The sequence below is a fragment of the Scyliorhinus torazame genome, chromosome 2, assembly GCF_047496885.1.
Source record: "Scyliorhinus torazame isolate Kashiwa2021f chromosome 2, sScyTor2.1, whole genome shotgun sequence".
NCBI classification, from domain to species: domain Eukaryota; kingdom Metazoa; phylum Chordata; class Chondrichthyes; order Carcharhiniformes; family Scyliorhinidae; genus Scyliorhinus; species Scyliorhinus torazame.
The window spans coordinates 231,458,243-231,484,495 of record NC_092708.1 but is presented as its reverse complement, the minus strand read 5'-3'; the positions used below and the strand labels follow the sequence as shown (position 1 = coordinate 231,484,495).

At 49.6% G+C, this 26,253-nt stretch overlaps 1 protein-coding gene across 1 annotated transcript in view; it reads left to right on the top strand.

The window, feature by feature from the left end:
* Positions 1-26,253, top strand: part of fmn1 (formin 1) — a 639,512-nt gene that overhangs the window by 398,036 nt on the left and 215,223 nt on the right. Inside the window, 2 exon segments of the mRNA XM_072484913.1 lie at positions 4,507-4,566; positions 6,523-6,643. Of these exon segments, the coding sequence (XP_072341014.1) occupies positions 4,507-4,566; positions 6,523-6,643 (181 nt within the window).

Genomic DNA, 26,253 nt, shown 5'->3' with positions numbered 1-26,253 from the left:
ATTGCATCTTGTAGATGGGACACACGGCTGCTACTGTGCATCAGCAGAGGGGGCGAATCTTTAAGGTGGTGGACGGAGTACCAATCAAGCAAGCAGGCTGTTTTGTCCTAGACAAAGTGGTGAGGATACCTGTTCCTTTGTTCTAACTGCACTGCATGATTTTTAGATGAGGAAGAGGAGTTCATGAGGAGAGGACAAATACTTAACCTGTAGTTCTGAAATTGCTCTTTTAAATAGGGACATTTAGCAGTTTACCTTTCTCTTAAAGTTGGCCCCATAATTTTGCAGCTGGTCAGGTGATGTCCCACGGAAAGTCTGCCAAAATAGCTCAAAACTTGATTGGAACTTTGAGAAGAGAGTACCGGTCCTGCACCCAAACTTTGTGGATGCCCTTGAGAGGGAAGGACTTTGGTCTCTAACAAAGTTATTAATCGAAGGGCCTGAAGCTAGGACCTGAATCGAGCACCATGAATGTTGGAGTTTGCATATTTTGGACCTTCTTTGGGGCTTAACATATGGCCAGCACAGGCATCTAAGTTAGCCTGGGTATAGTTGCTGACCCACTATTGGTTTTGGAGCTCAGCTGAGAAGCTGGGCTTGGGTCAATGACTGAATGGATCCTTGGAGGTATGCTGTGGATTCTTTCTTTATTTTGAAAGAAGCCTCAGTTGTATACAGGATTCAGGTGAGCATGGCACAACACCCAGCCCCGCGCCCACCCAGTCATCAAACCAGCAAGGACTTTACAATCACTTTATGATAGGGGCTGGGGTAGCACAAAGTGCTCCAGCCCAACCAAGGCTCTCAAACCAGGAGACCTCTCCTGGCTTTGTTGATTCAGCAGCGTTCATGGCAAAGTTCCGAGGCTTGCTACCATGACTTTCAGAGCTGGCATTTCCTTTGTTGAACCAGTAGACAGGAATTTCAGACGAATGCATTAAGTCTTCATTTGCGAATGTCCTTCAGGATGATTTTTGTTTTTTTCAGAATAGCCCATATTTTGTTAAGTGGAAAAATAAGACGCATAATTAAAACCTGAAGTAAATTTTTATGCCAGTATCCGCTTGTAAAAACAAAATATTATTTCTGTTGTGTATTCATGGTATTTCTGGTGCTTCTTCGAGGGCAGCAAGGTAGCGCACGTGGCTAACACTGTTGCTTCTCAGCGCCAGGGTCCCAGTTTCAATTCCCCGCTGGGTCACTGTCTGTGCGGAGTCTGCACGTTCTCCCCGTGTCTGCGTGGGTTTCCTCCGGGTGCTCCGGTTTCCTCCCACAGTCCAAAGACGTGCAGGTTAGGTGGATTGGCCATGCTAAAGTGCCCTTAGTGTCCAAAAAGATTAGGAGGGGTTATTGGGTTATGGGGATAGGGTGGAAGTGAGGGCTTAAGTGGGTCAGTGCAGACTCAATGGGCCGAATGGCCTCCTCCTGCACTGCATGTTCTATGTTCCTCATTAGCAGCCTTGCAGTAGAACAGGGGCACATTCAGACACCAATGACGTGACATCGTTGGCGACGGGCAGTGTAAAAAACATCCTGCAATGTCATCAGCTTCTTAATAAAGCTCTTCATTTGTTGATCCTCTGAGGCCTGCAGACTTAATTTTAAAACCACTACATAAAAACAGGCTGCGAGGTAGGTGAACAGCGTTCGTAGGCACCCGAAAAGAAAGTCAAACAGCATTTGTAGAAACACGAAAAGAAGAATAAATAATTAAAATCTTTGTTACATGAAAGCTGAGACAAGGGAACCAAACAACAGTGGAGCCACTGGAGGAAACGAAAAATCATTGAGGAATCTGAAGAAAGCAACTTTGGAAAGAAACATGTCATGTGCTGTTTAAAGAGCAAAGAAAAGTACAGCACAGGAACAGGCCCTTCGGCCCTCCAAGCCTGCGCCAAGCACGCTGCCCGTCTAAACTAAAATCTTCTGCACTTCCAGGGTCTGTATCCCTCTATTCCCATCCTATTCATGTATTTGTCAAGATGCCCCTTAAACGTCACTACTGTGCCTGTTTCCACCATCTCCGGCAGCGGGTTCCAGGCACCCACTACCCTCTGTGTAAAAAAACTTGCCTTGTACATCTCATCTAAACCTTGCCCCTTGCACCTTAGACCTATGCCACCTAGTAATTGACCCCTCTACCCTGGGAAAAAGTCTCTGACTATCCACCCTGTCTATGCCCCTCATAATTTTGTAGACCCTTATCAGGTCGCCCCTCAACCTCCGTCGCTCCAGTGAGAACAAACCAAATTTATTCAACCGCTCCTCATAGCTAATGCAATCCATACCAGGCAACATCCTGGTAAATCTCTTCTGCACCCTCTCTAAAGCCTCCACATCCTTCTGGTAGTGTGGCGACCAGAATTGAACACTATACTCCAGGTGTACTATAAGCTGCAACATGACTTGCCAAATCTTATACTCAATTCCCCGGCCAATGTAGACAAGCATGCCTTATGCCTTCTTGACTACCTTCTCCACCTGTGTTGCCCCTTTCAGTGACCTATGGACCTGTATACCTAGATCTATCTGACTGTCAATACTCTTAAGGGTTCTACCATTCACTGTATATTCCCTACCTGCATTAGACCTTCCAAAATGCATTACCTCACATTTGTCCAGATTAAACTCCATCTGCCATCTCTCCGCCCAAGTCTCCAAATGATCTAAATCGTTTATCAAGCAAAGCTCCGACATATTGCTCTGAAACCCTCAATGATAGTGTTAAAAGCCTATACGGGAGAAGTAGTTCTGTTGAGGGGCCGTATTGATGTAACCGTGCAATTGAATGGAGATAGCAGAGTGAGGGGGAGAGCTGACTGGTGGTGATTTAGCCTGAGGATCATCACACCTCAGGCGAAGGGCAAGGTTGAGAAAGAGGGGCCTTCATGAATAACCTCATTATGTTCCCCACATAATGTCCACAGAAGAGAAACCAATGGCCTTCGCGTCCAGGACTTTGAATAAAACCTAAAGCAATTATACGCAGATAAAGAAGCCCTAGGAATCATTTGTGGAATAAAACGATTCTATCAATTCGTGTTTGGGAGGAAATTCACTTTATTGATGGACCACTGTCCACTAACAAAGATTCTTGGATCTCATACTGGGATTCGATCAAAAGCAGCAAGTGGGCATTGCTCTTGTCAGCACACACAATCATGGTCAAGTATCATCAGTCAAACCTTCAGGAAGCGCAGATCGACTCTGTGAACTATCCTTACCAAATAGTTCATTGATAAGAAGTTTGTGAGGAAACATTTTCTACTTTGAGCAAGTTGATATCTCTGCTGTAACCGCAGTAAAAAGCACACCAGAAATGATCCAGTACTGACTGCTTTAGGAAAGACTTCAGGAGCAAACCATGAATTAAAGACTTAAATTATCCATACAGGCAGGTTGTTTCCTCTGAGAACAAGGTGCATTGTCGAAACATTTGAGTCAATTCCCGCCCACCTACAGGAATGCTGCACACTCAACAACCTAAGTTTCTCAGCCATTGCTGATGGTTCGACGTCAACTACGCACTGCATTCAATTTGCGTTACCGGTCCAAGACAAAAGAAATTGTTGAGAAAAAGCAGCAGGATCATGTCATGTGGTGGTAGAACACGGTAAAATGTTGTGTTTTTCACCAGGGCATGAAGTTCTGGCAAGGAATTATACCACAAGCTAAAAATGGAAACCTGCCTCCAGCTTAGCACGGACAAGACCAGTCGACTACACCATACAAACCCGAGACAGTATAATATGGAGGAGAAATGCGGATCAACTTTTGGAGTCAAGAACCAACCTGTCAGAGACAGTACCGACAAGAAATTCTAAATCCGGCTGGGCGCAGAGATGACCCGGACCTTCCCGAGAACATGACACTAACCAAACTAATTGGGGAAAGCAGTACCTCAGTTGGGAACCAGACACCAAGACAACCTCTGATCACCACATCAACTCCAGTTAAAATGACCACAGACAATGTCCAAACCAAGCCAAAGACACCAGAGGTTACAGCAAGGACTAAAGGGCAGGCACCTGAGGTTCGCAGACAATCACACAGAGAACGACAGCCTCCAAAACATTTGATGTGTTGACTGTTGTTGATTGATTGTTAATGTTATACCATTTATTGTGTCTTGGATCTTTGATTTAAATGGGGAGGAAACTGTTATGTATTCATGATATTTCTAGTGTATCCTCATCTGCAGCCTTACAGTGGAAAAAGGGCATTTTAAGAGACCGACCACATGAACGTCACCGGCCGTTTGCGCAGGCAAATGAGCAATGTAGCATAGCAGCCTGCAGTATTAACATCTTCTTATTAAAGCTCTTTGGTCTGCTGACTTGACTTGAAAACCATCACAGTTTCCTTCTTGATAACTCAACCAGCATAGCATTCCTTTGGTGGTCATCTAGAGGGCAGTAGAAAATTGCAAGAAAGCACAACTGTTTTGCTTTGTGTTTACTATTCAAAGTATTATTTTACAACATTTACCTTTATTTTCTCTTTCAGGACAATCAAATCAGTCTTGTGGATTTTGTTGCATCCTATTATTTGCATCATTTTGACAAGGTAATTAATAAATCTTCCTTTCAATTTTTGTTGCACTGACCTTTAGTTTTTAATCAATGTACCATACACCAATTAATTATTCAAATCAATTCATTTTGAATATATTTGTTAGTTTCTATTTTGTTTTATATTTTGTCACTATTCTCTGAAAAAAGTGTATGAAATTTTAAAGCCTTCAGTGAAGGCACTTTTGTAACTCCGTGTCAAGTTACTTGTAATGTAAATTAAAAGGGGTTTTACATGCATTGCTTTTATAATCATTGGGAAATAGATCTGATTTGTTATGAGTTGATTTTCATTTAAACATTCTCTCGGTAAAATTGTCAACGGAACAGATTCAAATGGAACTCGGCAATTGCCCTGAGTAAACTCCTTAGCATTATGTCAGTTGTTTATTTAAATGGAGTGAGTTCAATTTAGAAGGGTGGAAAAATTGAAGGGGAGTGTACTAAAAGGAGTCCAACAAATATTGCCATATAGAGCTCCCATCAGTATCTCAAACCATTATCTTTGTGAAAGTGCAAGAGGCTCAGAGAAAATGAAGATAAAGGAAAATCAGCCGCAAATCTGAATCTGTAGACAGGTGATGGACCAGCCTAGTAGCCAACCTATAGTTTTGAAGCTGTTGAGTTGAGTTGAGTTGAAGTTGAGTTGAGTTGTGTTGAGTTGAAGGTGCTTCACAAAGTGGTTATGAGGAGGGCCATCCTTTGTGATATTGGGGTGGGTTCTCCCCCACCGGTATTGGAGTTCCCAATGCATTAGAGAATGCAGTGTCAGTAAAGGCACCGATCTGTTTCCAATGCTCCGGTCGCCTGCTGGCATCAGGATCGAGCTTCATGCCCCGCGTCAGCGGGAGGATGCAAATGGGTTATTAAGTATCCCTCGCAATCCTCGCCATGCATAAATTTGTGTGGTTAAGGATTAAGAATCGCTTCCTGATTTGCACTTCTAGCGTGGGAGTAATTCCGCTCTGGCAGGAGACCATAGGGCTGGATTCTCCGATCCTGTGGCTGAGTCCGCAGGATCCGCCAGAAAGTCAGCGCCGCCCCCGCACCGATCCTCCGACTGGTGGGGAGGGCTAGCAGCCGCGCAGCATAAAGCCCCCCGGCTTTACCTGCGGATATGGCCGGAGAATGGCCGGGTCCGTGGCCACGCATGCATGCGGCGGTGGCATACCTCCGGGCGCGCGCGACCCGGCCTGCCAAAAACTGCCCCCCTGTACCGAGCTTCGCCTCCCCTGGACCACCCCCCACCAGCCCTCCCAGCCCCCAACGAAGGCTCTCCTGCCAGACGAAACCCCAACCCCCCCCCCGACTGTGGCTGTGCTGGACTCAGTCCGCAGCTGCCACGTGAGGTCCCTGAGGATTCGGCCCATCGGGGGCAGAGCATCGGGGGAGGGCCTCAGGTGACATCCTGAGGCCATCCATACGGCGTGTGGAGTACTCGAGTTTTTGAAGGGGTGGGGCATCGCAAAAACGGCGCTACCCCCGATTCCGGCGTAAACGGGGATTCTCCGGCCAGGCAGAAGAATCCAGCCGTATGAATTGGCAGTCATCAGACCATTGGTGCCAATCAGTAAAGGACAGAAATAAAAAAGAAATATTGGTTAAGAAATGTCAAAAATGCAGAACTTTATAACAGTCTGTCCTTGTCAAACACTCAAGATTACCATGTAACATTGGGCACCATTTTTAATGGGTGGTTCTTCACATACCATAACTATGGGAGACGATGCGCAGGACCAATGCAACCACAAGTTAATATTAAAATGAAGCCCGCCCCCACACCAATTGATGTTTATGCCACACATGGTTCGAGCTACTTGAATATCCGCCAGGCGGCAAACCCATTTCCAGCTGATACTCAGGTGACGTGGATGAGGAACAATTCGGCCTATGTATCTCTGCACTGATATCACGACTAAATATTAATGGTTCACTTCCTATTTCATAACAGGATGCAGGGACAGACAAGAGCGTGTATCCTTTACCAGAACCCCAGGAGTTACTGCGAGCCTCGCAGGTTAAGTTTGAGGATCTCAGGAAGGATCTTAGGAAGTTGAAAAAAGACCTTGAAGGTATTGCAATGTTTTTAACCATCTAAAATAGTCAATATAATTAAACTTGGTACTCAGAAAATGAACTGATGAAACATGATGTTTAAGTGAGTGTAACATTTCCTGTGTATTTGCATTGAAGGGCACACATAACTGAGGCATACGTCAGCATAAGACAGTGAGAAGAACCGGGAGCATTGCCGTTATGCTGTGTCTGAATTTTTGGATGTTTTCCACCTATCTCTTTATCCCAACATCAGAAATGCATAACAGTTCAGTATAAAGGGTTCCTTCCCATGGCAGGGTGCTGTCCACGGTCACGTCTGTCAAATCTGCCAAAATTAATTTAAAAATGATGCCTAGAATTTTGGATGCAGAAGGAAATAAACTTATATTTATGTTATTTTATAGCATTTTGAGAAATTTTTTTTAAAAGCTTTTTCTGCTTTGAATTAATTTCTGCATGAGTGGAATAAAAACTGTAACAGTTTCCCTGATTGCATATTCTTGAATATGATGTGCTTAATCCCCATGAATGATGGCTCGGTGGATTTTAACTTTGTGGTAGTATGCATTAGGGGTCATGTGGGACTGGAAGCCCTAATGTCATTGGCTGATAGATCCCGGGTCCTGGTTGGCCGTTGACCTCTAGCTCCGCCCTGAAGGCGGAGTAGAAGAAGCCGGAGTCCTCCCCCGCAGGCCATTCTACTATCGAGCTGCGGGGGAACAGACACGCTTAATAAAGCCTCATCGACTTCACTCTATTCGTCTCACGGAGTCTTTGTGCGCTACAATTTATTAAGCGTGCCTAAAAAGGACTATGGAGCTCAGGATCATCCCGGAATGCCTGAGGATCAGCCCCCACGCAGTGAACGCGGCAGCAGACTTCAAGCACTGGCAGACTTGTTTCGAGGCCTACCTCAGAACGGCCACCGGCCGGGTCACAGAAGACCAAAAACTACAGGTCCTGCACTCGAGGGTGAGCACGGAGATTTTCTCCCTCATCGAAGACGCGGAGGATTTCCAGACGGCGTTCGCAGCACTGAAAAGTCTCTATGTCCGCCCAGTTAACCATATCTACGCTCGCTACCAGCTCGCGACGAGACGGCAAGGTCCCGGAGAATCGATGGACGAATTCTACGTCGCGCTGCTGATTTTGGGACGAGCCTGCAGCTGCCCTTCGGTGAACGCAAATGAACACACGAACATGTTAATGCGCGATGCTTTTGTGGCAGGTATGAATTCCTCCCAAATCCGCCAAAGACTTCTAGAAAGAGAGTCGCTAGGACTCTCAGAGGCCCGGGCCCTAGCAGCCTCCCTAGACGTGGCCGCGCGTAATACCCGCGCCTACGGCCCCGACCGCGCGGCAGCCCATTGGGCTCCGTACGTACCCGTCGCGACAAACCCACCCCCCCCCCCCGCACACCCCACAGGCTTGCGCGGTCCAAACGCCAAGTTGCACCGGGGGCGCCCGCTGCTATTTCTGCGGCCAGGTGAAACACCCCCGGCAGCGCTGCCCGGCCCGCGCAGCAATCTGCAAGAGCTGCGGGGGAAAAGGGCCATTTCGCGGTTGTGTGCCGGTCCCGCGAGGTCGCCGCTGTCCCGGAAGAACAGGGAGCCCTGCAAGCCGTTTACGCTCCCCAACCTCCCCCCCCCCCCCCCCAGCGCCCCATGTACGACCCGCAGGCGCAGCCGGTCTGGGTCCCGACCACGGCGGTCCCGGGAGAACAGGGAGCCCAGCACGCCGCTTACGCTCCCCAACCCCCCCCCGCGCCCCACGTCTGACCTGCCGGCGCTACCAACTTGGGTCCCGACCACCGCTGTCCCCAGAGATGAGGGAGCCCCGCGCGGTCCTAACGCTCCCCAACCCCCCCAGCGCCCCATGTGCGACCCGCAGATGCCACCATTTTGGGTCCCGGCCACCACGAGGGGAGGAAGGGCGCCGCCATCTTGGACCACCCCAGACCTGTACGACGCGTGGAGGTGGCCATTTTGTCCACCCCGCCGCCATCTTGTGACCCCCCAGCCATGTGCGATGTATGGGGGCAGCCATTTTGTTCATCCCCGACACCATCTTGGATGGCAACAACTGACCCCACTCCACTACTACAACCACGTCTCGCTTCAATTACGCTCGATCAAGCTCGGCCCCGGACACTCCAGACGACGACGACAACGGTTCTAATAAACGGCCACGAGACACCATGCCTAGTCGACTCCGGGAGCACGGAGAGCTTTATCCACCCCGACACGGTAAGACGCTGTTCCTTGACCACCTATCCCAGCGCACAAAAGATTTCCCTAGCTGCAGGATCCCACTCCGTACAGATCCAAGGTTTCTGCATAGTTACCCTAACGGTGCAGGGGAGGGAGTTCAAGAACTACAAACTACACGTCCTTCCCCAACTCTGCGCCCCCACTTTACTGGGATTAGATTTCCAGTGCAATCTACAGAGCCTTAGGTTCAAATTCGGCGGCCCAATACCCCCACTCACTATCTGCGGCCTCGCAACCCTCAAGGTGCAACCCCCGTCCTTGTTTGCGAACCTCACCCCGGATTGCAAACCCGTCGCCACTAGGAGCAGACGGTACAGCGCCCTTCATTCGGTCCGAAGTCCAGCGGCTACTAAAGGAAGGCATAATCCAGGCCAGCAATAGTCCCTGGAGAGCACAGGTGGTAGTAGTGAAGACAGGGGAGAAACAAAGGATGGTCATAGACTATAGCCAGACCATCAACAGGTACACACAACTAGACGCGTACCCTCTCCCCCGCATATCCGACATGGTCAATCAGATTGCCCAATATAAAGTCTTCTCCACCGTGGACCTCAAGTCCGCCTACCATCAGCTCCCCATCCGCCCAAGTGACCGCAAGTACACAGCCTTCGAGGCAGACGGGCGATTATACCATTTCCTAAGGGTCCCATTTGGCGTCACAAACGGGGTCTCGGTCTTCCAACGGGAGATGGACCGAATGGTTGAACAACATGGGTTGCGGGCCACGTTCCCGTATCTCGACAATGTAACCATCTGCGGCCACGACCAGCAGGACCACGACGCCAACCTCCAAAAATTCCTCCAGACCGCCAAAGCCTTGAACCTCACGTACAACGAGGACAAGTGCGTTTTTAGCACCAACCGGCTAGCCATTCTGGGCTACGTAGTGCGCAATGGGATAATAGGCCCCAACCCCGAACGTATGCGCGCCCTCATGGAATTTCCCCTCCTGCACTGCTCAAAAGCCCTGAAACGCTGCCTGGGTTTTTTTTCATACTACGCCCAGTGGTCCCCCAGTACGCAGACAAGGCCCGCCCCCTAATACAGACCACGGCCTTCCCTCTGTCGACAGAGGCTTGCCAGGCCTTCAGCCGCATCAAAGCGGATATCGCAAAGGCCACGATGCGCGCCATCGACGAGTCCCTCCCCTTCCAGGTCGAGAGCGACGCCTCCGACGTAGCTCTAGCGGCCACCCTTAACCAAGCGGGCAGACCCGTGGCCTTTTTCTCTCGAACCCTCCACGCTTCAGAAATCCGCCACTCCTCAGTGGAAAAGGAAGCCCAAGCCATAGTGGAAGCTGTGCGACATTGGAGGCATTACCTGGCCGGCAGGAGATTCACTCTCCTCGCCGACCAACGGTTGGTAGCCTTCATGTTCGATAATGCACTGCGGGGCAAAATCAAAAACGACAAGATCTTAAGGTGGAGGATCGAGCTCTCCACCTTCAACTACGAGATTTTGTATCGTCCCGGAAAGCTGAACGAGCCGTCCGATGCCCTATCCCGCGGCACATGTGCCAACGCACAAATTAACCGCCTCCAAACCCTCCACGTGGACCTCTGCCACCCGGGGGTCACTCGGTTTTCCCACTTTATCAAGTCCCGCAACCTCCCATACTCTTTAGAGGAGGTCCGTACAGTCACAAGGGACTGCCACATCTGCGCAGAATGCAAACCGCATTTTTTCAGGCCGGATGGTGCGCACCTGATTAAGGCTTCCCGCCCCTTTGAACGCCTTAGTCTGGATTTCAAAGGGTCCCTCCCCTCCACCGACCGCAACACATACTTCCTTAATGTGGTGGACGAGTACTCCCGCTTCCCATCGCCATCCCCTGCTCTGACATGACCGCGGCCACAGTCATTAAAGCCCTGAACACCATCTTCACACTGTTCGGTTGCCCCGCATACGTCCACAGCGACAGGGGGTCCTCTTTCATGAGTGATGAGCTGCGCCAGTTCCTGCTCAGCAAGGGCATAGCCTCAAGCAGGACTACCAGCTACAACCCCCGGGGGAACGGGCAAGTAGAGAGGGAGAACGGCACGGTCTGGAAGACCGTCCTACTGGCCCTACGGTCCAGGGACCTCCCAGTTTCACGGTGGCAGGAGGTCCTCCCGGACACTCTCCACTCCATCCAGTCGCTATTATGTACGAGCACTAATCAAACGCCTCATGAGCGTCTCCTTGTCTTCCCTAGGAGGTCCTCCTCTGGAACGTCGCTGCCGACCTGGCTGGCGGTCCCAGGACCCATCTTGCTCCGAAAGCATGTGCGGGCACACAAGGCAGACCCGTTGGTTGAAAGGGTTCACCTCCTCCACGCGAACCCGCAGTACGCTTACGTGGAGTACCCCGACGAATATGATGTGCTTAATCCCCATGAATGATGGCTCGGTGGATTTTAACTTTGTGGTAGTATGCATTAGGGGTCATGTGGGACTGGAAGCCCTAATGTCATTGGCTGATAGATCCCGGGTCCTGGTTGGCCGTTGACCTCTAGCTCCGCCCTGAAGGCGGAGTATAAGAAGCCGGAGTCCTCCCCCGCAGGCCATTCTACTATCGAGCTGCGGGGGAACAGACACGCTTAATAAAGCCTCATCGACTTCACTCTATTCGTCTCACGGAGTCTTTGTGCGCTACAAACTTCTAGTTTCATTCTTAAAGAAGGAGTATACATTGTGAGTGCCGTACTTTCATCATATCCTGATTGTTTGCACTGATTTATTTTCTTATTTCATACAACTTTTATGTTCAAGAGGATGTTGGCAATAAGGAAATTGGCAGGAAATTTAGGCATAATGTGATGTAGCAAATTTGGTGGAGGAATAAGTATGGGTGTGGTTTCATTTGATGGTGCTTAAACTGAAAAAATAATGTGTATAATTAAAGCTGTTAAGTATACACCTATCTTTCACTTAAGTGGTATTCATATGGTATTAACAATAAAGTTGATCGCTCCAATTGTTTAAACATTTTTGTGACTTCTATTTTGAAGTAACAAATAAAAGCTTCTAGATGAAAAAGATTAGTCTAGTGCCGAGCAGAATTTAAAATATATGTTCATTCAAGGTGAGGCCTTAACAGAATTATAAATTGGTGCATACAACGAAAATAAGATGGTTAGTGGAAAAACACTTCTGTCAATCCCCAGGCACAGTGGTAGGAAAGTATCAGTTGTTGTTTGTTCAACCAAGGGACACAGGAGTGCTCTTATCTTCCCTCATCTCTTGGCTCCCATAGAAACCTTGCCCTGCCCTCTCTATTGGTAGTTTGTGCAGAAACATGATCTGTGTTTGATCTCCTCTCCCCTGTCAGCAGGTTTCCAACATTAAGTCCAGCTACTGTGTCATTTGGACCTACATGCAGGCACCTTCCACAATAAATTATAAATGAAAAAGATAAATGACTCTTTATTGATAAGGTGCTTTTAGCTAAATGTGCTTAACACAAGTCATTTAGATTAGTCTGTTTTGAGTTGAAAATATGATAGAATTTTGTGAAACCTAATATCAAAATAGATTGCAAAATGTAAATGTTTAAAATTGGTAATATTGAAGCTATTTAAATTGGTAATAATGAACTTATTTGTATACATGTCATGTTCTGTAAAGAATCTTAAATTGTACCCAGATTTAAGTTTCATTTAGTGTACGATTTTCACATTTTACAGTCATTTTAATTTATTGCAGCCATTAAAAGGTTGTGGCTGCTGGCAAAATATCAGTGAAAGTCTAAAGCTAAACCAGATGTGATTAGAGACTGACTCCCAAGAAGCATCAGGCTCAACTGTCCAGACAGACCCATTGGCTTCAGATGTGAATAATTTAAGTAATATTAACTAGTGTTGCCCCTATTACAGGGTGCATAAGATTTATTTTATGGTTTGGTGGTGTGAGTACTTAGTGTGTCAGTTCAGCAAAGACGTTTGTCTAACTCCTAAAGGATAAGATTTGTAAGATGAGTATTTTAAAATAGGCTGGAGGAGTGTTGTCATTTTTGCTTCCCATTATAACGGTCAACCAAAGGTGCCAAAAAAAAAACCTTCATCTTACGTTGTAACTATTGCCTCACACTATATCAACTCTTGGTGCCAGCTAACTCGCTTGACCTCTTAGTCTGTCGTCTCCGTGAGCTGCGCTTTGACTAAGACAAAGGTAAGAAGTGAGTGACTGGAACGGTTTCCCCGAGAGCCTGCAAAACTTGAGGTGACCCTCCACTTTGAGATTTATCTATTTTTGAGGGAATGGCTTCCAGAAGTCATTCCTTGATTGTGAGAGAGATGACGGTCTATGTTTGAAAGCCCTCATGCAGGAAAACAGAACCACAGAATTTGCACAGTGCAGAAGGAGGCCATTCAGCCCACTGTGTCTGCACAGGCTCTCTGTGAATGATCAATTTACTTAGTGTCACTCTCCCTACTTCTACTCATATCCCTGAACATTGTTCCTTTTCAAATGACAATTAATTCCCTGCCATTCAATGATATAGGGCAGGATCTAACTGAATTACAACAGAGTTCCCGTCACGAGGACTTTTAGCCCGGTGTTTCCTGCTGCTCGCAGCACCAAGAAACACCACACTGTGTAACGTGACTTTGTTGCAATCCGGGGCCTCAGCGGGGAACGCTCCGCCATGGCCGCAATTAGTCCGATTTCCTACACTGAGGAGGTCTGTTCGCTGGAACTCCTCAAAAATGAAATGATGGCCTGATCTCTAGACACCCTTCCCCAACTGGCTCTCCAACTCACCTATAAGGCACATGGGTGAGTCACCCCTGGCCCAATCCCCAGCATGGGAAAATGCCAGCCTGTCACCTTGGCACTATCAAGTAGAATTGCCAGCCTGGCATCCTGGCAGTGCCAGGCTGGCACCCTGGTGGCACCAGCAGTGCCAAGGTGCCACCCTGCACAGAGGGCAACCACCTGATGTCCTCCGATTCCCTGCGAGCCACCCCCCAAGTGCCATTCCATCTGGTCCCCATGGGGTCCAGCACTGAATGGGACTCCCCTGAGGTCTCCGAGGCAAAGGGGCTAGTTCTCTCAGTAGATCAGGCGAGCTGCATATTAGAGTGGGACTAACTGTCTCGCTCCAATATGCAGATTTGCCAAATACTGATTCTGCCCACAATGGGTGGGATTCAGATCACGACATCTCACGAGATCCTGTTAGATCTCGCGAGGCGTGGTGAGCCAGGTAGAACCTGGAATAGGCCTGTTCTGGCATCTACCGGCCACGCCGCACCCCTGTTCAGGCACAACATGGACAGTAGATCAGGCCCATTATGTTTGATTTTTTACATTATACCCATATCCCTTCATTGATTTCCTTAGAATCAAAAATCTATCTATCTCCAACTTGCATATACTCAGTGACTGCAATCTACATCTCGCTGTGGTAGAGAATTGCAAAGGTTCACGATGCTTTGAATAAATGGCCACCACAATTAGGAAGGATGTGATTCCACTGGAGAGGGTGCAGAGCAGATTCACCAGGATGTTACCTGGGCTGGAGCATTTCAGCTATGAATAGAGGCTGGGTAGGCTGTGGTTGCTTTCCTTAGAGCAGAGAGGCTGGGGAGGGGGTGGGGGAGACTCATTGAGGTGCATAAAATTATTAGGGACATACATAGAGTAGGTAGGAAGGTACTTTTCCCCTTTGTAGAGGGGTTGATAACCAGGGGACATAGATTTAATGTAAGGTGCAGGAGATTTAGAGAGGATTTGAGGAAAAACCTTTTCACCCAGAGGATGGTGGGAATCTGCAACTCACTCACTGCCTGACAGGGTGGTAGAGGCAGGAAAACTCTCAACATTTAAGAAGCATTTAGATGAACACTTGGAAGGTCATAGCGTACAAGGCTACTGAACAAGTGCTGAAAAATGGGACTATAATGAATAAATGCTTTATGGTCGATGCAAACACGATGGGCTGTAGGGCCTCTTTCTGGGCTGTACAACTATAACTCTACATTTCTCCTCATCTCAATCCCAAATGATTGGCCACATATTCTGAAACCGTGGCTCCTAGTTCTAGACTAGTTCTAGCCAAGAGACAAGTCCTCCCAGCATCAACCTGTCAAACCACTTGCAAATTTTATGTGTTTTAATGAGATCATCTCCTATTCTTCTAAACACTGGGCAATAATTTATTCATTCTCTCTTGGACAATCCCCCCATTCCAGGAATCAACATAGTGAAACCTAATAGTGCTTTTCGAGGCAAGTATATCCTTCCTTAGGTATAGAGACTGAAACTGTGTATCGTATTCCAGATGTGATCTCACCTTCGGCCTACAATTGCAGTTATACTTCTGTACTCTTAAACTCCAATCCCTTTGTTATAAAGACTGACACATTTTCTTTCCTAAGTGTTTCCTGTGCCTGAATGTTAACTTTATGATTCATGTACGAGGGCGCTGACAGTAATTTTCAATTCCTCTCTGGCCACAGGAGAGTTGCTGGAGGACTGGAGGATAGCCAATGTGGTTCTATTATTCAAGATGAGAGGAAAGGATAAACCAGGAAACTACAGGCCAGTCAGTCTAACCTCAGCGGTGGGGAAACTATTGGAAGCAATTCTGAGAGACGGAATGAATCTGCATTTGGAGAGGCAGGAATTAATCAAGTTAGCATGGTTTTGTTAAGGGGAGGTCATGTCTGACCATCTTGACTGAATTTTTTGAAGAGGTGACCAGCTGTGTAGATGAGGGAAATGCATTTGACATAGTCTACTTGAACTTCAGCAAGGCTTTTGATAAGGTCCCACTTGGGAGACAGATAGCAAAGGCAAGAGCCCATTGGATCCAAGGACATTTGACAAGTTGGATCCAGAGTTGGCCGAGTGGCAAAAAGCAGAGGGTGATGGTCGAGGAGTGATTTTCTGACTGGAAGCCGGTGTCCAGTGGGGTCCCACAAGGATCAGTGTTGGGGCCCTTGCTGTTTGTGGTTTATATAAATGATTTAAATATGAATGTCGGAGTGTTGATCAATAAGTTTGTGGATGATACGAAATTGGTGGGGTGGTAAAGAGTCAGAAGGATAGCCTTAGATTACAGGGGGAGATAGATGGGATCGTCAGATGGGCTGATCAGTGGCAATAGAATTCAATCTGAATAAGTGTGAGGTGATGCACTTGGGCAGGACGAACAAGGTAAGGGAATACATGATAAACGACAGGATCCTGGGAAGCACCGAGGATCATATAATAATCTTTATTATTGTCACAAGTAGGCTTACATTAACACTGCAATGATGTTACTGTGAAAATCCCCTAGTCGCCACACTCCGGCGCCTGTTTGTGTACATGGAGGGAGAATTCAGAATGTCCAATTCACCTACCAAGCATGTCTTTCGGGACTTGTGGGAGGAAACGTGAGCGCCCGGAGGAAACTCACGCAGACACGGGGAGAACGTGCAGACTCCGCACAGACAGTGCCCCAAGCCGGGAAACAAATCCGGGACCCTGGAACGGTGAAGCAACAGTGCTAACCACTGTGCTACCATTCCGTCCAAGAGGGACCTTGGTGCGCATGTACACCTGACCCTTAAGGTAGCAGAGCAGATGATACATTGATTAAGAAGGCATAAGGTATACTTGCCTTTATTGGCCGAGGCATAGAGCTTAAGAGCTTATGCTGGAACTGTATAAATGTGGTTAGGCTACAGCTAGAATATTGTGTGCAGCTCTGGAATCCACATTATAGGAGGGATGTGATAGCACTTGAAAGAGTGCAGAGTAGATTTACCAGGATGTGCCTGGGCTGGAGAGTTTTAGCTATAAAGAGAGATTGGATAGGCTGGGGTTGTTTTCTTGGAGCAGGTGGAGACAGAAGGGTACATGATTGAGATGTATAAAATTATGAGGGATATAGATAGAGTAGATAGGAAGAAACATTTGCCCTTAGTGGATGGATCAATGACCAAGGGGCATAGATTTAAGGTAAGGGGCAGGAGGTTTAGAGGGGATGTGAGGAAAAACCTTTTCACCCAGAGGGTGGTGGGTGTCTGGAACTCACTGCCTGAAAGGGCGGTGCAGGTAGAGAAACTCATAATATTTAATAAGAATTTAGATGTGCACTTGCAATGCCAAGGCGTATAAGGCTCTGGGCGAAGTGCTGGGAAATGCGACTAGAACAGTGAGGTGGTTGTTTTTGACTGATGCAGACGCGATGGGCCGAAGGGCCTTTTCTGCGCTGTAGGACTCTATGACAGCAGATCCCTCTGAATATTTCCCATTCTCTCTGTATTAAAAAAATCTCCTTTTTCTATTTTTCCTCACCAAAGTGAATAATTGTGCATTTCTCCACATTATATTCCGTCCGCCATGTTCTTGCCCAGTCACTGAACCTTTGGAGCCTCCTTGCATCACCCTCAATGCTTATTTTCCCATTAGCTTTGTAACGTCATCAAACATGGATGCATTAAACTCAATCCCCTTATTTAAGCTATTAATATATACTGTAAATACTTGAGGCCAAAGTATCAACCTTGATGTACCCCAGGCTGCCAACCCGAAAATGACCCACTTGTTCTGACTCTCTGTTTTCTTTCCATTAGCCAATCCTCAATCCATGCTAACATTTCCTTAGGCAGCACGGTGTCAGGGACCCAGATTCGATTCTGACCTTAGGTGACTGTGGAGTTTACACATTCTCCCCGTGTCCCCAGGATGCTCCGGTTTCCTCGTATAGTCCAAAGATGTACAGGTTAAGTGGATTAGCCATGCCAAATTGCCCCTTAGTGTCCAAAGGTAAGGTGGGTGTCATAACCTGGGGTTAAGCAGGTCATGGGACACTAATGAAACCGTAGCAGGTCATGCAACACTTATGATATTCCCAAAGGACTACAGGGAATAAACACTCCTCCACAGAGGGGCGGGATATCCTTTCCACATCCTGTATAAAACCGGAGGGTCATGAACTGTGAGCTGGCTCCTGTAATAGAGAAACTGCTCTGTACTCTTGTTCTGTTGCATTAAACATTTTTCCTTTGACCCAACCTGTTCGGCTCGGTGTGGACTCCTTTCCAGATCTTATAATAGTGGTGTAACGGTGATAGTCAGGAGAGCGGGCCTGGGTAGGGTGCTCTTTCGGAGGGCGGGTGCAGAGTCGATGGGCTGAATGGCCTCCTGTTCTGTAGTGATTCTATAATCATACTAATATTTTCCATTAGCCCGGTTATTATGCTCCTAATGATATTGTCTTGCATTTTATCAACAACTGAGTGTCATGCAAACCAACCTATAATTCCCATTGGTGGGGCTTTAAGGAAACAGCTTCACTGCCATTTTGTAGCGAGACATCAGATTCTGTGTCCGACCCTCGCAGCCTCATGGCGCACTGGTTCAGAGATGCAATTGCATTGTACCCTCAACCTATAATGTTGAAGTTGACCCTCACATTATCTATTGCCGTGTCCTCTCCTGTAAACCCAATCACCCCATTTGCATAAACTTTCCATTTCCAGTGGAGGCATTCTTATTTTTTTTTATACATTTAGAGTACCCAATTCATTTTTTTCCAATTAAGGGGCAATTTAAAGTGGCCAATCCACCGACCCTGCGCATCTTTGGGTTTTGGGGCGAAACCCACGCAAGCACGGGGAGAATATTCAAACTCCATGTGGTAGTATCAGGTATTGCAGTACCCGAGGTCTGTCGACCATTGGGTAAGTCTAGCAGCTTACCATTGGCTGTTTGATATGTGGCTCCGCCCTGACAGGCGGGGTATAAGAACAGGTGCCGTCCCAGCAGTCCTCATTCTGTACCGAAGCTGCTGGGGAACACACCTAGTCTATTAAAGCCTTCAGTTATGATACAACCTCGTCTTTGAGTTTAATTGATCGTGCATCAATTTAATAGACTACTCTTAAGCCGAAAGAATGGAGGTGAAATTCTCCCGAAACGGCGCGATGTCCACCGACTGGTGCCCAAAATGTCGCCAATCAGACGGGCATCGTGCCGCCCCAAAGGTGCGGAATGCTCCGCATCTTTGGGGGCCGAGCCCCAACATTGAGGGGCTAGGCCGACGCCGGAGGAATTTCCGCCCCGCCAGCTGGCGGAAACGGCCTTTGTTGCCCCGCCAGCTGGCGCGGAAATGACATCTCGGGGCGGCGCATGCGCGGGAGCGTCAGCGGCCGCTGACAGTTTCCCACGCATGCGCAGTGGAGGGAGTCTCTTCCGCCTCCGCCATGGTGGAAACCGTGGCGGAGGCGGAAGGGAAAGAGTGCCCCCACGGCACAGGCCCGCCCGCGGATCGGTGGGCCCCAATCGCGGGCCAGGCCACCGTGGGGGCATCCCCCGGGGCCAGATCGCCCCGCAGCCCCCCCAGGATCCCGGAGCCCGCCCACGCTGCCTTGTCCCGCCGTTCAAAAGGTGGTTTAATCCACGCCGGCGGGACAGGCAATTTATCGGCGGGACTTCGGCCCATTCGGGCCGGAGAATCGAGCGGGGGGGGGCCCGCCAACCGGCGCGGCCCCATTCCCGCCCCCGCCGAATCTCTGGTGCCGGAGACTTGGGCAACTGGCGGGGGCGGGATTCACGCCAGCCCCCGTCAATTCTCCGACCCGACGGGGGGTCGGAGAATGTCGCCCTGGATCTCCGAATCAAGCCGGAGTGTCTACAACTCAGCCCCCATGCGGAGAACTCGGCTGCGATTTTTAAGCACTGACTGGCGTGTTTTAACGGCTACTTCGAGACGGCCGGAGGCACCCCCTCAGGAGAACAGAAACTGCATCTCCTGCACTCGAGAGGAAGCCCTGGAATCTTCACCCTCATCGAGGAGGTAGAGGACTATGATGATGCGATCGAACTGTTAAAGGGACATTATATACGCCCTGTAAACCAGGTCTAAGCACGTCACCTGCTTGCAACTAGATGGCAAAGCCCCGGGGAATGGCTGGAGGACTTCTATCGTGTGCTACTGGTGCTGGGCAGAAACTGTGGCTGCCCGCAAGTTTCGGGCAGCGAGCACACGGAACTTCTAATCCGGGATGCCTTCGTAGCAGGTATGAGCTCTTCAGAGATCCGCCAAAGACTTTTAGAAAAGGACACCTGGGACTGAGAGAAGCACGGGCTCTGGCAGTGTCCATGGATGTTGCCTCCAGAAACGCTCAGTCCTATGCGCCCGACCGTGCTGCGGCCCCCTGGGCTGGGTGGCATCCCGCAGCGGCAGCCCCACTGACCTTCCCCGTGTTCCCGCAGGCCTGCGCTGATAGACAGCCCGCTAGCTCCGTTGGGCCCCGTTGCTTCTTCTGCGGGCAGGCGAAGCGCCCCCGCCAGCGCTGCCCAGCCCGCACCTCCACCTGCAAAGGGTGCGGCAACAAGGGCCATTTTGTGGGGGTCTGCCAAGCACGAGCCGTTGCCGCGGTCTCCAACGACTCCGGACCATCACGGCAACCTTCCCTTCGGGCCCCAGGCGGCCAGCACTCACCGCCACCCCCTTATCCTAGGGCCACACCCGACCCACGGCCGCGGCCATCTTGCCCCTCGGACGCCACACTGGACGGATGGGCGCCGCCATTTTGTCCATCCCCGCCGCCATTTTGTCCATCCCCGACCACCATGTGCGATCCATGGGAGACGCCATCTTGGATGGGGCCCCAGGTCCCCAGCACAGCCGACTACATGCTGCCCGATCACAACCCACAACTGCTCCATCAGGCCTCAGTGACGCTGGACCAAAATCGACCTCGGACACTCCCAATAGCAACGACAACGATCTTCATCAACGGCCACGAGATGTCTTGCCTGATCGACTCAGAGAGCACAGAGAGCTTTATACACCCCGACATTGTAAGGCGCTGTTCACTTGTTACCCACCCTGTAAACCAAAGGATCTCCCTGGCCTCCGGGTCACACACAGTGGAGATAAAGGGGTTCTGCCTAGCAAACCTCACTGTCCAAGGCAGGAAATTCAACAATTTCCGCCTTTAAGTCCTGCCGCACCTCTGCGCGGCTACAATCCTGGGGTTGGACTTCCAATGTAACTTGCAAAGCCTCACTTTTAAATTTGGCGGCCCTATAGCCCCCCTTACTGTCTGCGGCCTCGCGACCCTTAAGGTCGACCCACCTTCCCTGTTTGCGAACCTCACCCCGGATTGCAAACCCGTCGCCACCAGGAGCAGACGGTACAGTGCCCAGGATCGGATCTTTATTAGGTCAGAGGTCCAAAGGCTACTGAGGGAAGGGGTCATTGAAGCTAGCAACAGTCCCTGGAGAGCTCAAGTAGTGGTGGTAAAGACCGGGGAGAAACATAGGATGGTCATTGACTACAGTCAGACCATCAACAGGTTTACGCAGCTGGATGCGTACCCTCTCCCCCGCATATCCGACCTGGTGAATAGGATCGCGCAATACAAGGTCTTCTCCACGGTGGATCTCAAGTCCGCCTACCATCAGCTACCCCTCCGCACTAGTGACCGCAAGTACACTGCCTTCGAAGCAGATGGGCGGCTCTACCAATTTTTAAGGGTTCCCTTTGGTGTCACTAATGGGGTGTCGGTCTTCCAACGCAAGATGGGCCGAATGGTTGACCGGTACGGCTTACGCGCAACGTTCCCGTATCTTGATAACGTCACCATCTGCGGCCATGATCAGCAGGACCACGACACCAACCTCCGAAAATTTCTCCAGACCGCGAAAATCCTTAACTTAACGTACAATAAGGATAAATGCGTGTTTAGCACCGACCGTCTAGCCATTCTCGGCTACGTAGTGCGAAATGGAGTTATAGGCCCCGACCCTGAATGCATGCGTCCCCTTATGGAATTCCCCCTCCCTCACTGCCCCAAGGCCCTGAAGCGCTGCCTCGGGTTTTTCAGCTATTACGCACAGTGGGTCCCCAACTACGCAGACAAAGCCCGACCCCTAATCCAGTCCAAAACCTTCCCCCTGTCGACGGAGGCCCGCCAGGCCTTCTGCCGCATCAAAGCAGACATTGCAATGGCCACGATGCACGCCATCGACGAGTCCCTCCCCTTCCAGGTCGAGAGCGATGCGTCCGACGTAGCTCTGGCCGCCACCCTCAACCAAGCGGGCAGACCCGTAGCGTTCTTCTCCCGTACCCTCCATGCTTCAGAAATTCGCCATTCCTCGGTCGAAAAAGGGGCACAAGTCATAGTAGAAGCTGTGCGACACTGGAGGCATTACCTGGCCGGCAGGAGATTCACTCTCCTCACTGACCAACGGTCGGTGGCGTTCATGTTTGATAATGCACAGCGGGGCAAGATAAAGAACGACACGATCTTGCGCTGGAGAATAGAACTCTCCACCTACAACTACGAGATCTTGTACTGTCCTGGGAAGCTAAACGAGCCTTCCGATGCCCTGTCCCGCGGCACGTGTGCCACCGCACAAGTGGACCGCCTCCGAGCCCTCCACGAGGACCTCTGCCACCCGGGGGTCACTCGCCTTTTCCACTTCATTAAGGCCCGCAACCTGCCCTACTCCATCGAGGAGGTCAGGACAGTCACCAGGGACTGCCAAATCTGCGCGGAGTGCAAACCGCACTTCTACCGGCCAGAGAGGGCGCACCTGATAAAGGCTTCCCGTCCCTTTGAACGCCTCAGCATGGATTTCAAAGGCCCCCTCCATTCCACCGACCGCAACACGTATTTCCTGAACGTGATTGATGAGTACTCCCGGTTCCCGTTCGCCATCCCCTGCCCCGACATGACCACAACCACTGTCATCAAGGCCCTCCAGGGTATCTCTACACTGTTCAGGTTCCCCGCGTACATACACAGTGATAGGTGGTCCTCCTTTATGAGCGACGAACTGCGTCAATTCCTGCTCAGCAATGGCATCGCCTCGAGCAGGACGACCAGTTACAACCCCCGGGGAAACGGGCAGGTAGAGAGGGAGAACGGCACGGTCTGGAAGGCCGTCCTACTGGCCCTGCGGTCCAGGACTCTCCCCGTCTCCCGCTGGCAGGAAGTCCTCCCGGAGGCCCTCCATGTCATTCGGATGCTGCTCTGTACAACTACCAATCAGACACCTCAAGAACGTCTCCTTGTTTTCGCCAGGAAGTCCTCCTCCGGGACCTCGCTCCCAATCTGGCTAGCGACACCCGGACCCATTCTGCTTCGGAAGCACGTGCGGGCACACAAGTCAGACCCGTTGGTCGAGAGGGTCCACCTGCTGCACGCTAACCCCCAGTACGCCTACGTGGCGTTCCCTGACGGCCGGCAAGATAGTCTCCCTCCGGGACCTGGTGCCCGCCGGAACCCCACGCGCACCCGAACCATTACCCCCCCCCCTCCCCCCCCCCCCCCCCCCCCCCCCCCCACAGCACCTCACCGGGGGGTCGGTCCTCCTGCCGCTCCTACCTAGGCCATCCCACCCACGCCGCCCCCTACAGACGCCCCCCTCTCTTGTCAACCGTTTGCCCCACCAGCGCCGTCTAGGGGTGACGAAGCTGCCATGGAGGACAAAGCCACGTTCCCGGAGTCGCAGACGCCCTGACCCCCACCAGAACCACCACAGAGGCTCAGACGTTCCAGGAGGACGACCAGGCCACCCGACCGACTGATTGCTACACTGTAACTGTAAATGAACACTGACTGTATATATCTTCCACGCTTGTAAATACTCACGGTACCTCCATATCTGATCATACCATGTTCAATGCAATTGTAACCACTGGCCACCACCCCCGCCGGACTCTTTTTTAACAGGGGGTGAATGTGGTAGTATCAGGTATTGCAGTACCCGAGAGGCTGTAGACCATTGGGTAAGTCTAGCAGCTTACCATTGGCTGTTTGGTATGTGGCTCCGCCCTGACAGGTGGGGTATAAGAACAGGTGCTGTCCCAGCAGCCCTCATTCTGTACTGAAGCTGCTGGGGAACAGATCTAGTCTATTAAAGCCTTCAGTTATGATACAACCTCGTCTTTGAGTTTAATTGATCATGCATCACTCCACACGGACAGTGACCCAGAGCCAGGATTGAACCTGGAACCTCGGTGCCGCGAGGCAGCTGTGCTAGACACTGCGCCACCGTGCTGCCCTAGTGGTGGCATTGTTGACCACATTGCACTTCCCTGCATCTAATTATTCCCAACCTTTTCCTTTGCAGGGAGAGCACGAAGTGCTCAAGGAATTTGACTGTCGGAAACAATTATTTCCCCATAAATGCCCATATGTTCCTTGTCCTTTATAATTAATCCTTTGCAGTTTTGGTCCAAACATGGACAAAAAAAGCTGAAGTGTGGTGGAGGCAGAGGGCATCAGATAATTATCGAAAAAGAAAAACATTCCAGGGCTACAGGGTAAAGAGAGGGAGAGTGGTACTGGCTGAGTTGCTCTTGCAAAGGGTTAATATGGACAAGAGAGGCTGAATGGCCTCCTGCTGTGCTGCTGCAACCATTTTAAAATTCATTGTCTTTGTATATTTGAGAGCAGACAGGAACAAGGTTGGGGGGGGGGGGTGGTGGAGGGGGTTGGGTGGGGGGGTGGATGGGGTGGGGGGGGTGGAGGAATGCCAGCGAGGAAGGAACCGAGGGAAATATCCGGAGGGGATATGGGAAAAGAGCAAAGAGGGAGCCAGGGGCTCCCCCCCACACAAACACACACGCATAAAGCCACAGGGGCATAAACAACAAATACAGGATGAAAGATAGACTATAACATCTACAATGGAAGAAAGACCCTAAGATGGAGCCCAAATAACAAAAAGGGAAGGAGGGGGGTGAAAAGGGGAGCAAGGGAGGGGGAGGGGGGGAAATGAAAGAAAAACATGTAATGTGTACATAATAATCGTCTCAATCACCTGCTGTATAGTGTACAGATGTAGAATTAAATAAAAATATTTAACATGTACATTTGTTTGAGGTCCAGAATGGAGTCATCAGCCATGTTATATGTGGATTACCCTTACGACTTAGCCTTTGATTTACTATGGTGCTCCAAACTCAGCCATCACAAAGGGCTGCTGTAAAATGAAACCGTGGTGACTATTGCCAGGATAATGACGTTCACCTCAGTGAGGCACTGTTTATGGTCTTGTACCTACTGCATATTGAGGGAGTGAAAATCACTTCAGTTCACCAAAATGGCAGAGTTCTCATGATTCCCGAACCTGGACTCAGTAATTTAGAAATGACTGAGATTTAGAAATAAATAAATCTTTAATTCAAATTAACTGAAAACTGTGCTTACTATAAACAAATGATTCATTTCCAAATTTATCATTTACATCCAAGAGTGCTGATTATTGTGTGTTATTCTTTGCCCCATGAGATTTTATTTGGGAGATCCTTAACGCTAACACATCAGATTTACTCACATAAATCAATTTAACAGGTGCCAGTTCTGCTGTTATCAAACTGAGAGCAGTGAGATTCTGACAAAGCCCAATGCAAAAAAAAACAAAGACAACAACATGAGCACATGGACGACTCAGGAGAGGAGTTTAATAATACAAAGACTTTAATAACCAGAAAACCAGACAGCTGCCGAGAAGTGTGCTCACTGCACGCTGCCTACTGAACGTAACCTTATATACAGCTTCCTGGGGGCGGAGCCGGATGCGGAGTCCCCCAGGGTTACAAACTCGGTCTTCAAGGGGCCTACGCATTAAGGGTACATATGTATACAGATATCATTCACCCCAGCAGTGAACAATTTTGAAGAGATTTTTGGGGAATTGCTGACAAGGATTTCATTTTGATAGGGGAGAAACCGGGCTGTATGACGCTGGCATTTTGGATGCTAATCAGCCTCCGAAAGATTGAAAATTGGGCTGTGGTTTGAGTGCACACTTCTGTCAAGAACTGCACATAAGGCAATGTGCATGCTGTCAGTGACAGTTTGTTCCCTGGAGAAGTCTGCCATCAAAGCAAATTCTCGTGCTCACTCTGCCTGCTTGTCTCTGGCAAGAGGGATAAAGATGAAGCTATTTCCCTTTGTGCAGAGAGAGACCCTTACACCACAGTGTAGTTCAAACTGCGAGATCATGCTCATTTCCAAATCAGCTGCCTGAAAGGAGACAGATGTATAAATGCTAAGAGCACAATCACCTTGGCCGTTACATCTAATATAACCCTTGCATTGCTTTGAGCATTCAGGTGGTTCCAGACTGCAATAGCTGACAGCTGTTCGACACAGTGCCTTTTCCGAAGTGAAGTCACCTCAAGTATTGGTCCTTTCTGAAGCTCAGGTCAGAGAACTACCCCTTAAAGCTCTGGGCAGATCAGGCCCACCTCCTCCCTCGTCTAGCAGCTTGTCCCGGTCTCTTCATCCTCCCAGTCCTGTTCCAGGGCTCAGCTTCTTGGGCCACCCCCATGTCTGGGTAGCAACTTATTTCACCACAAGCTTTTAAACCACCAGAAAAATAATTAAACAGCAGGTCGACCACCCAAAACCT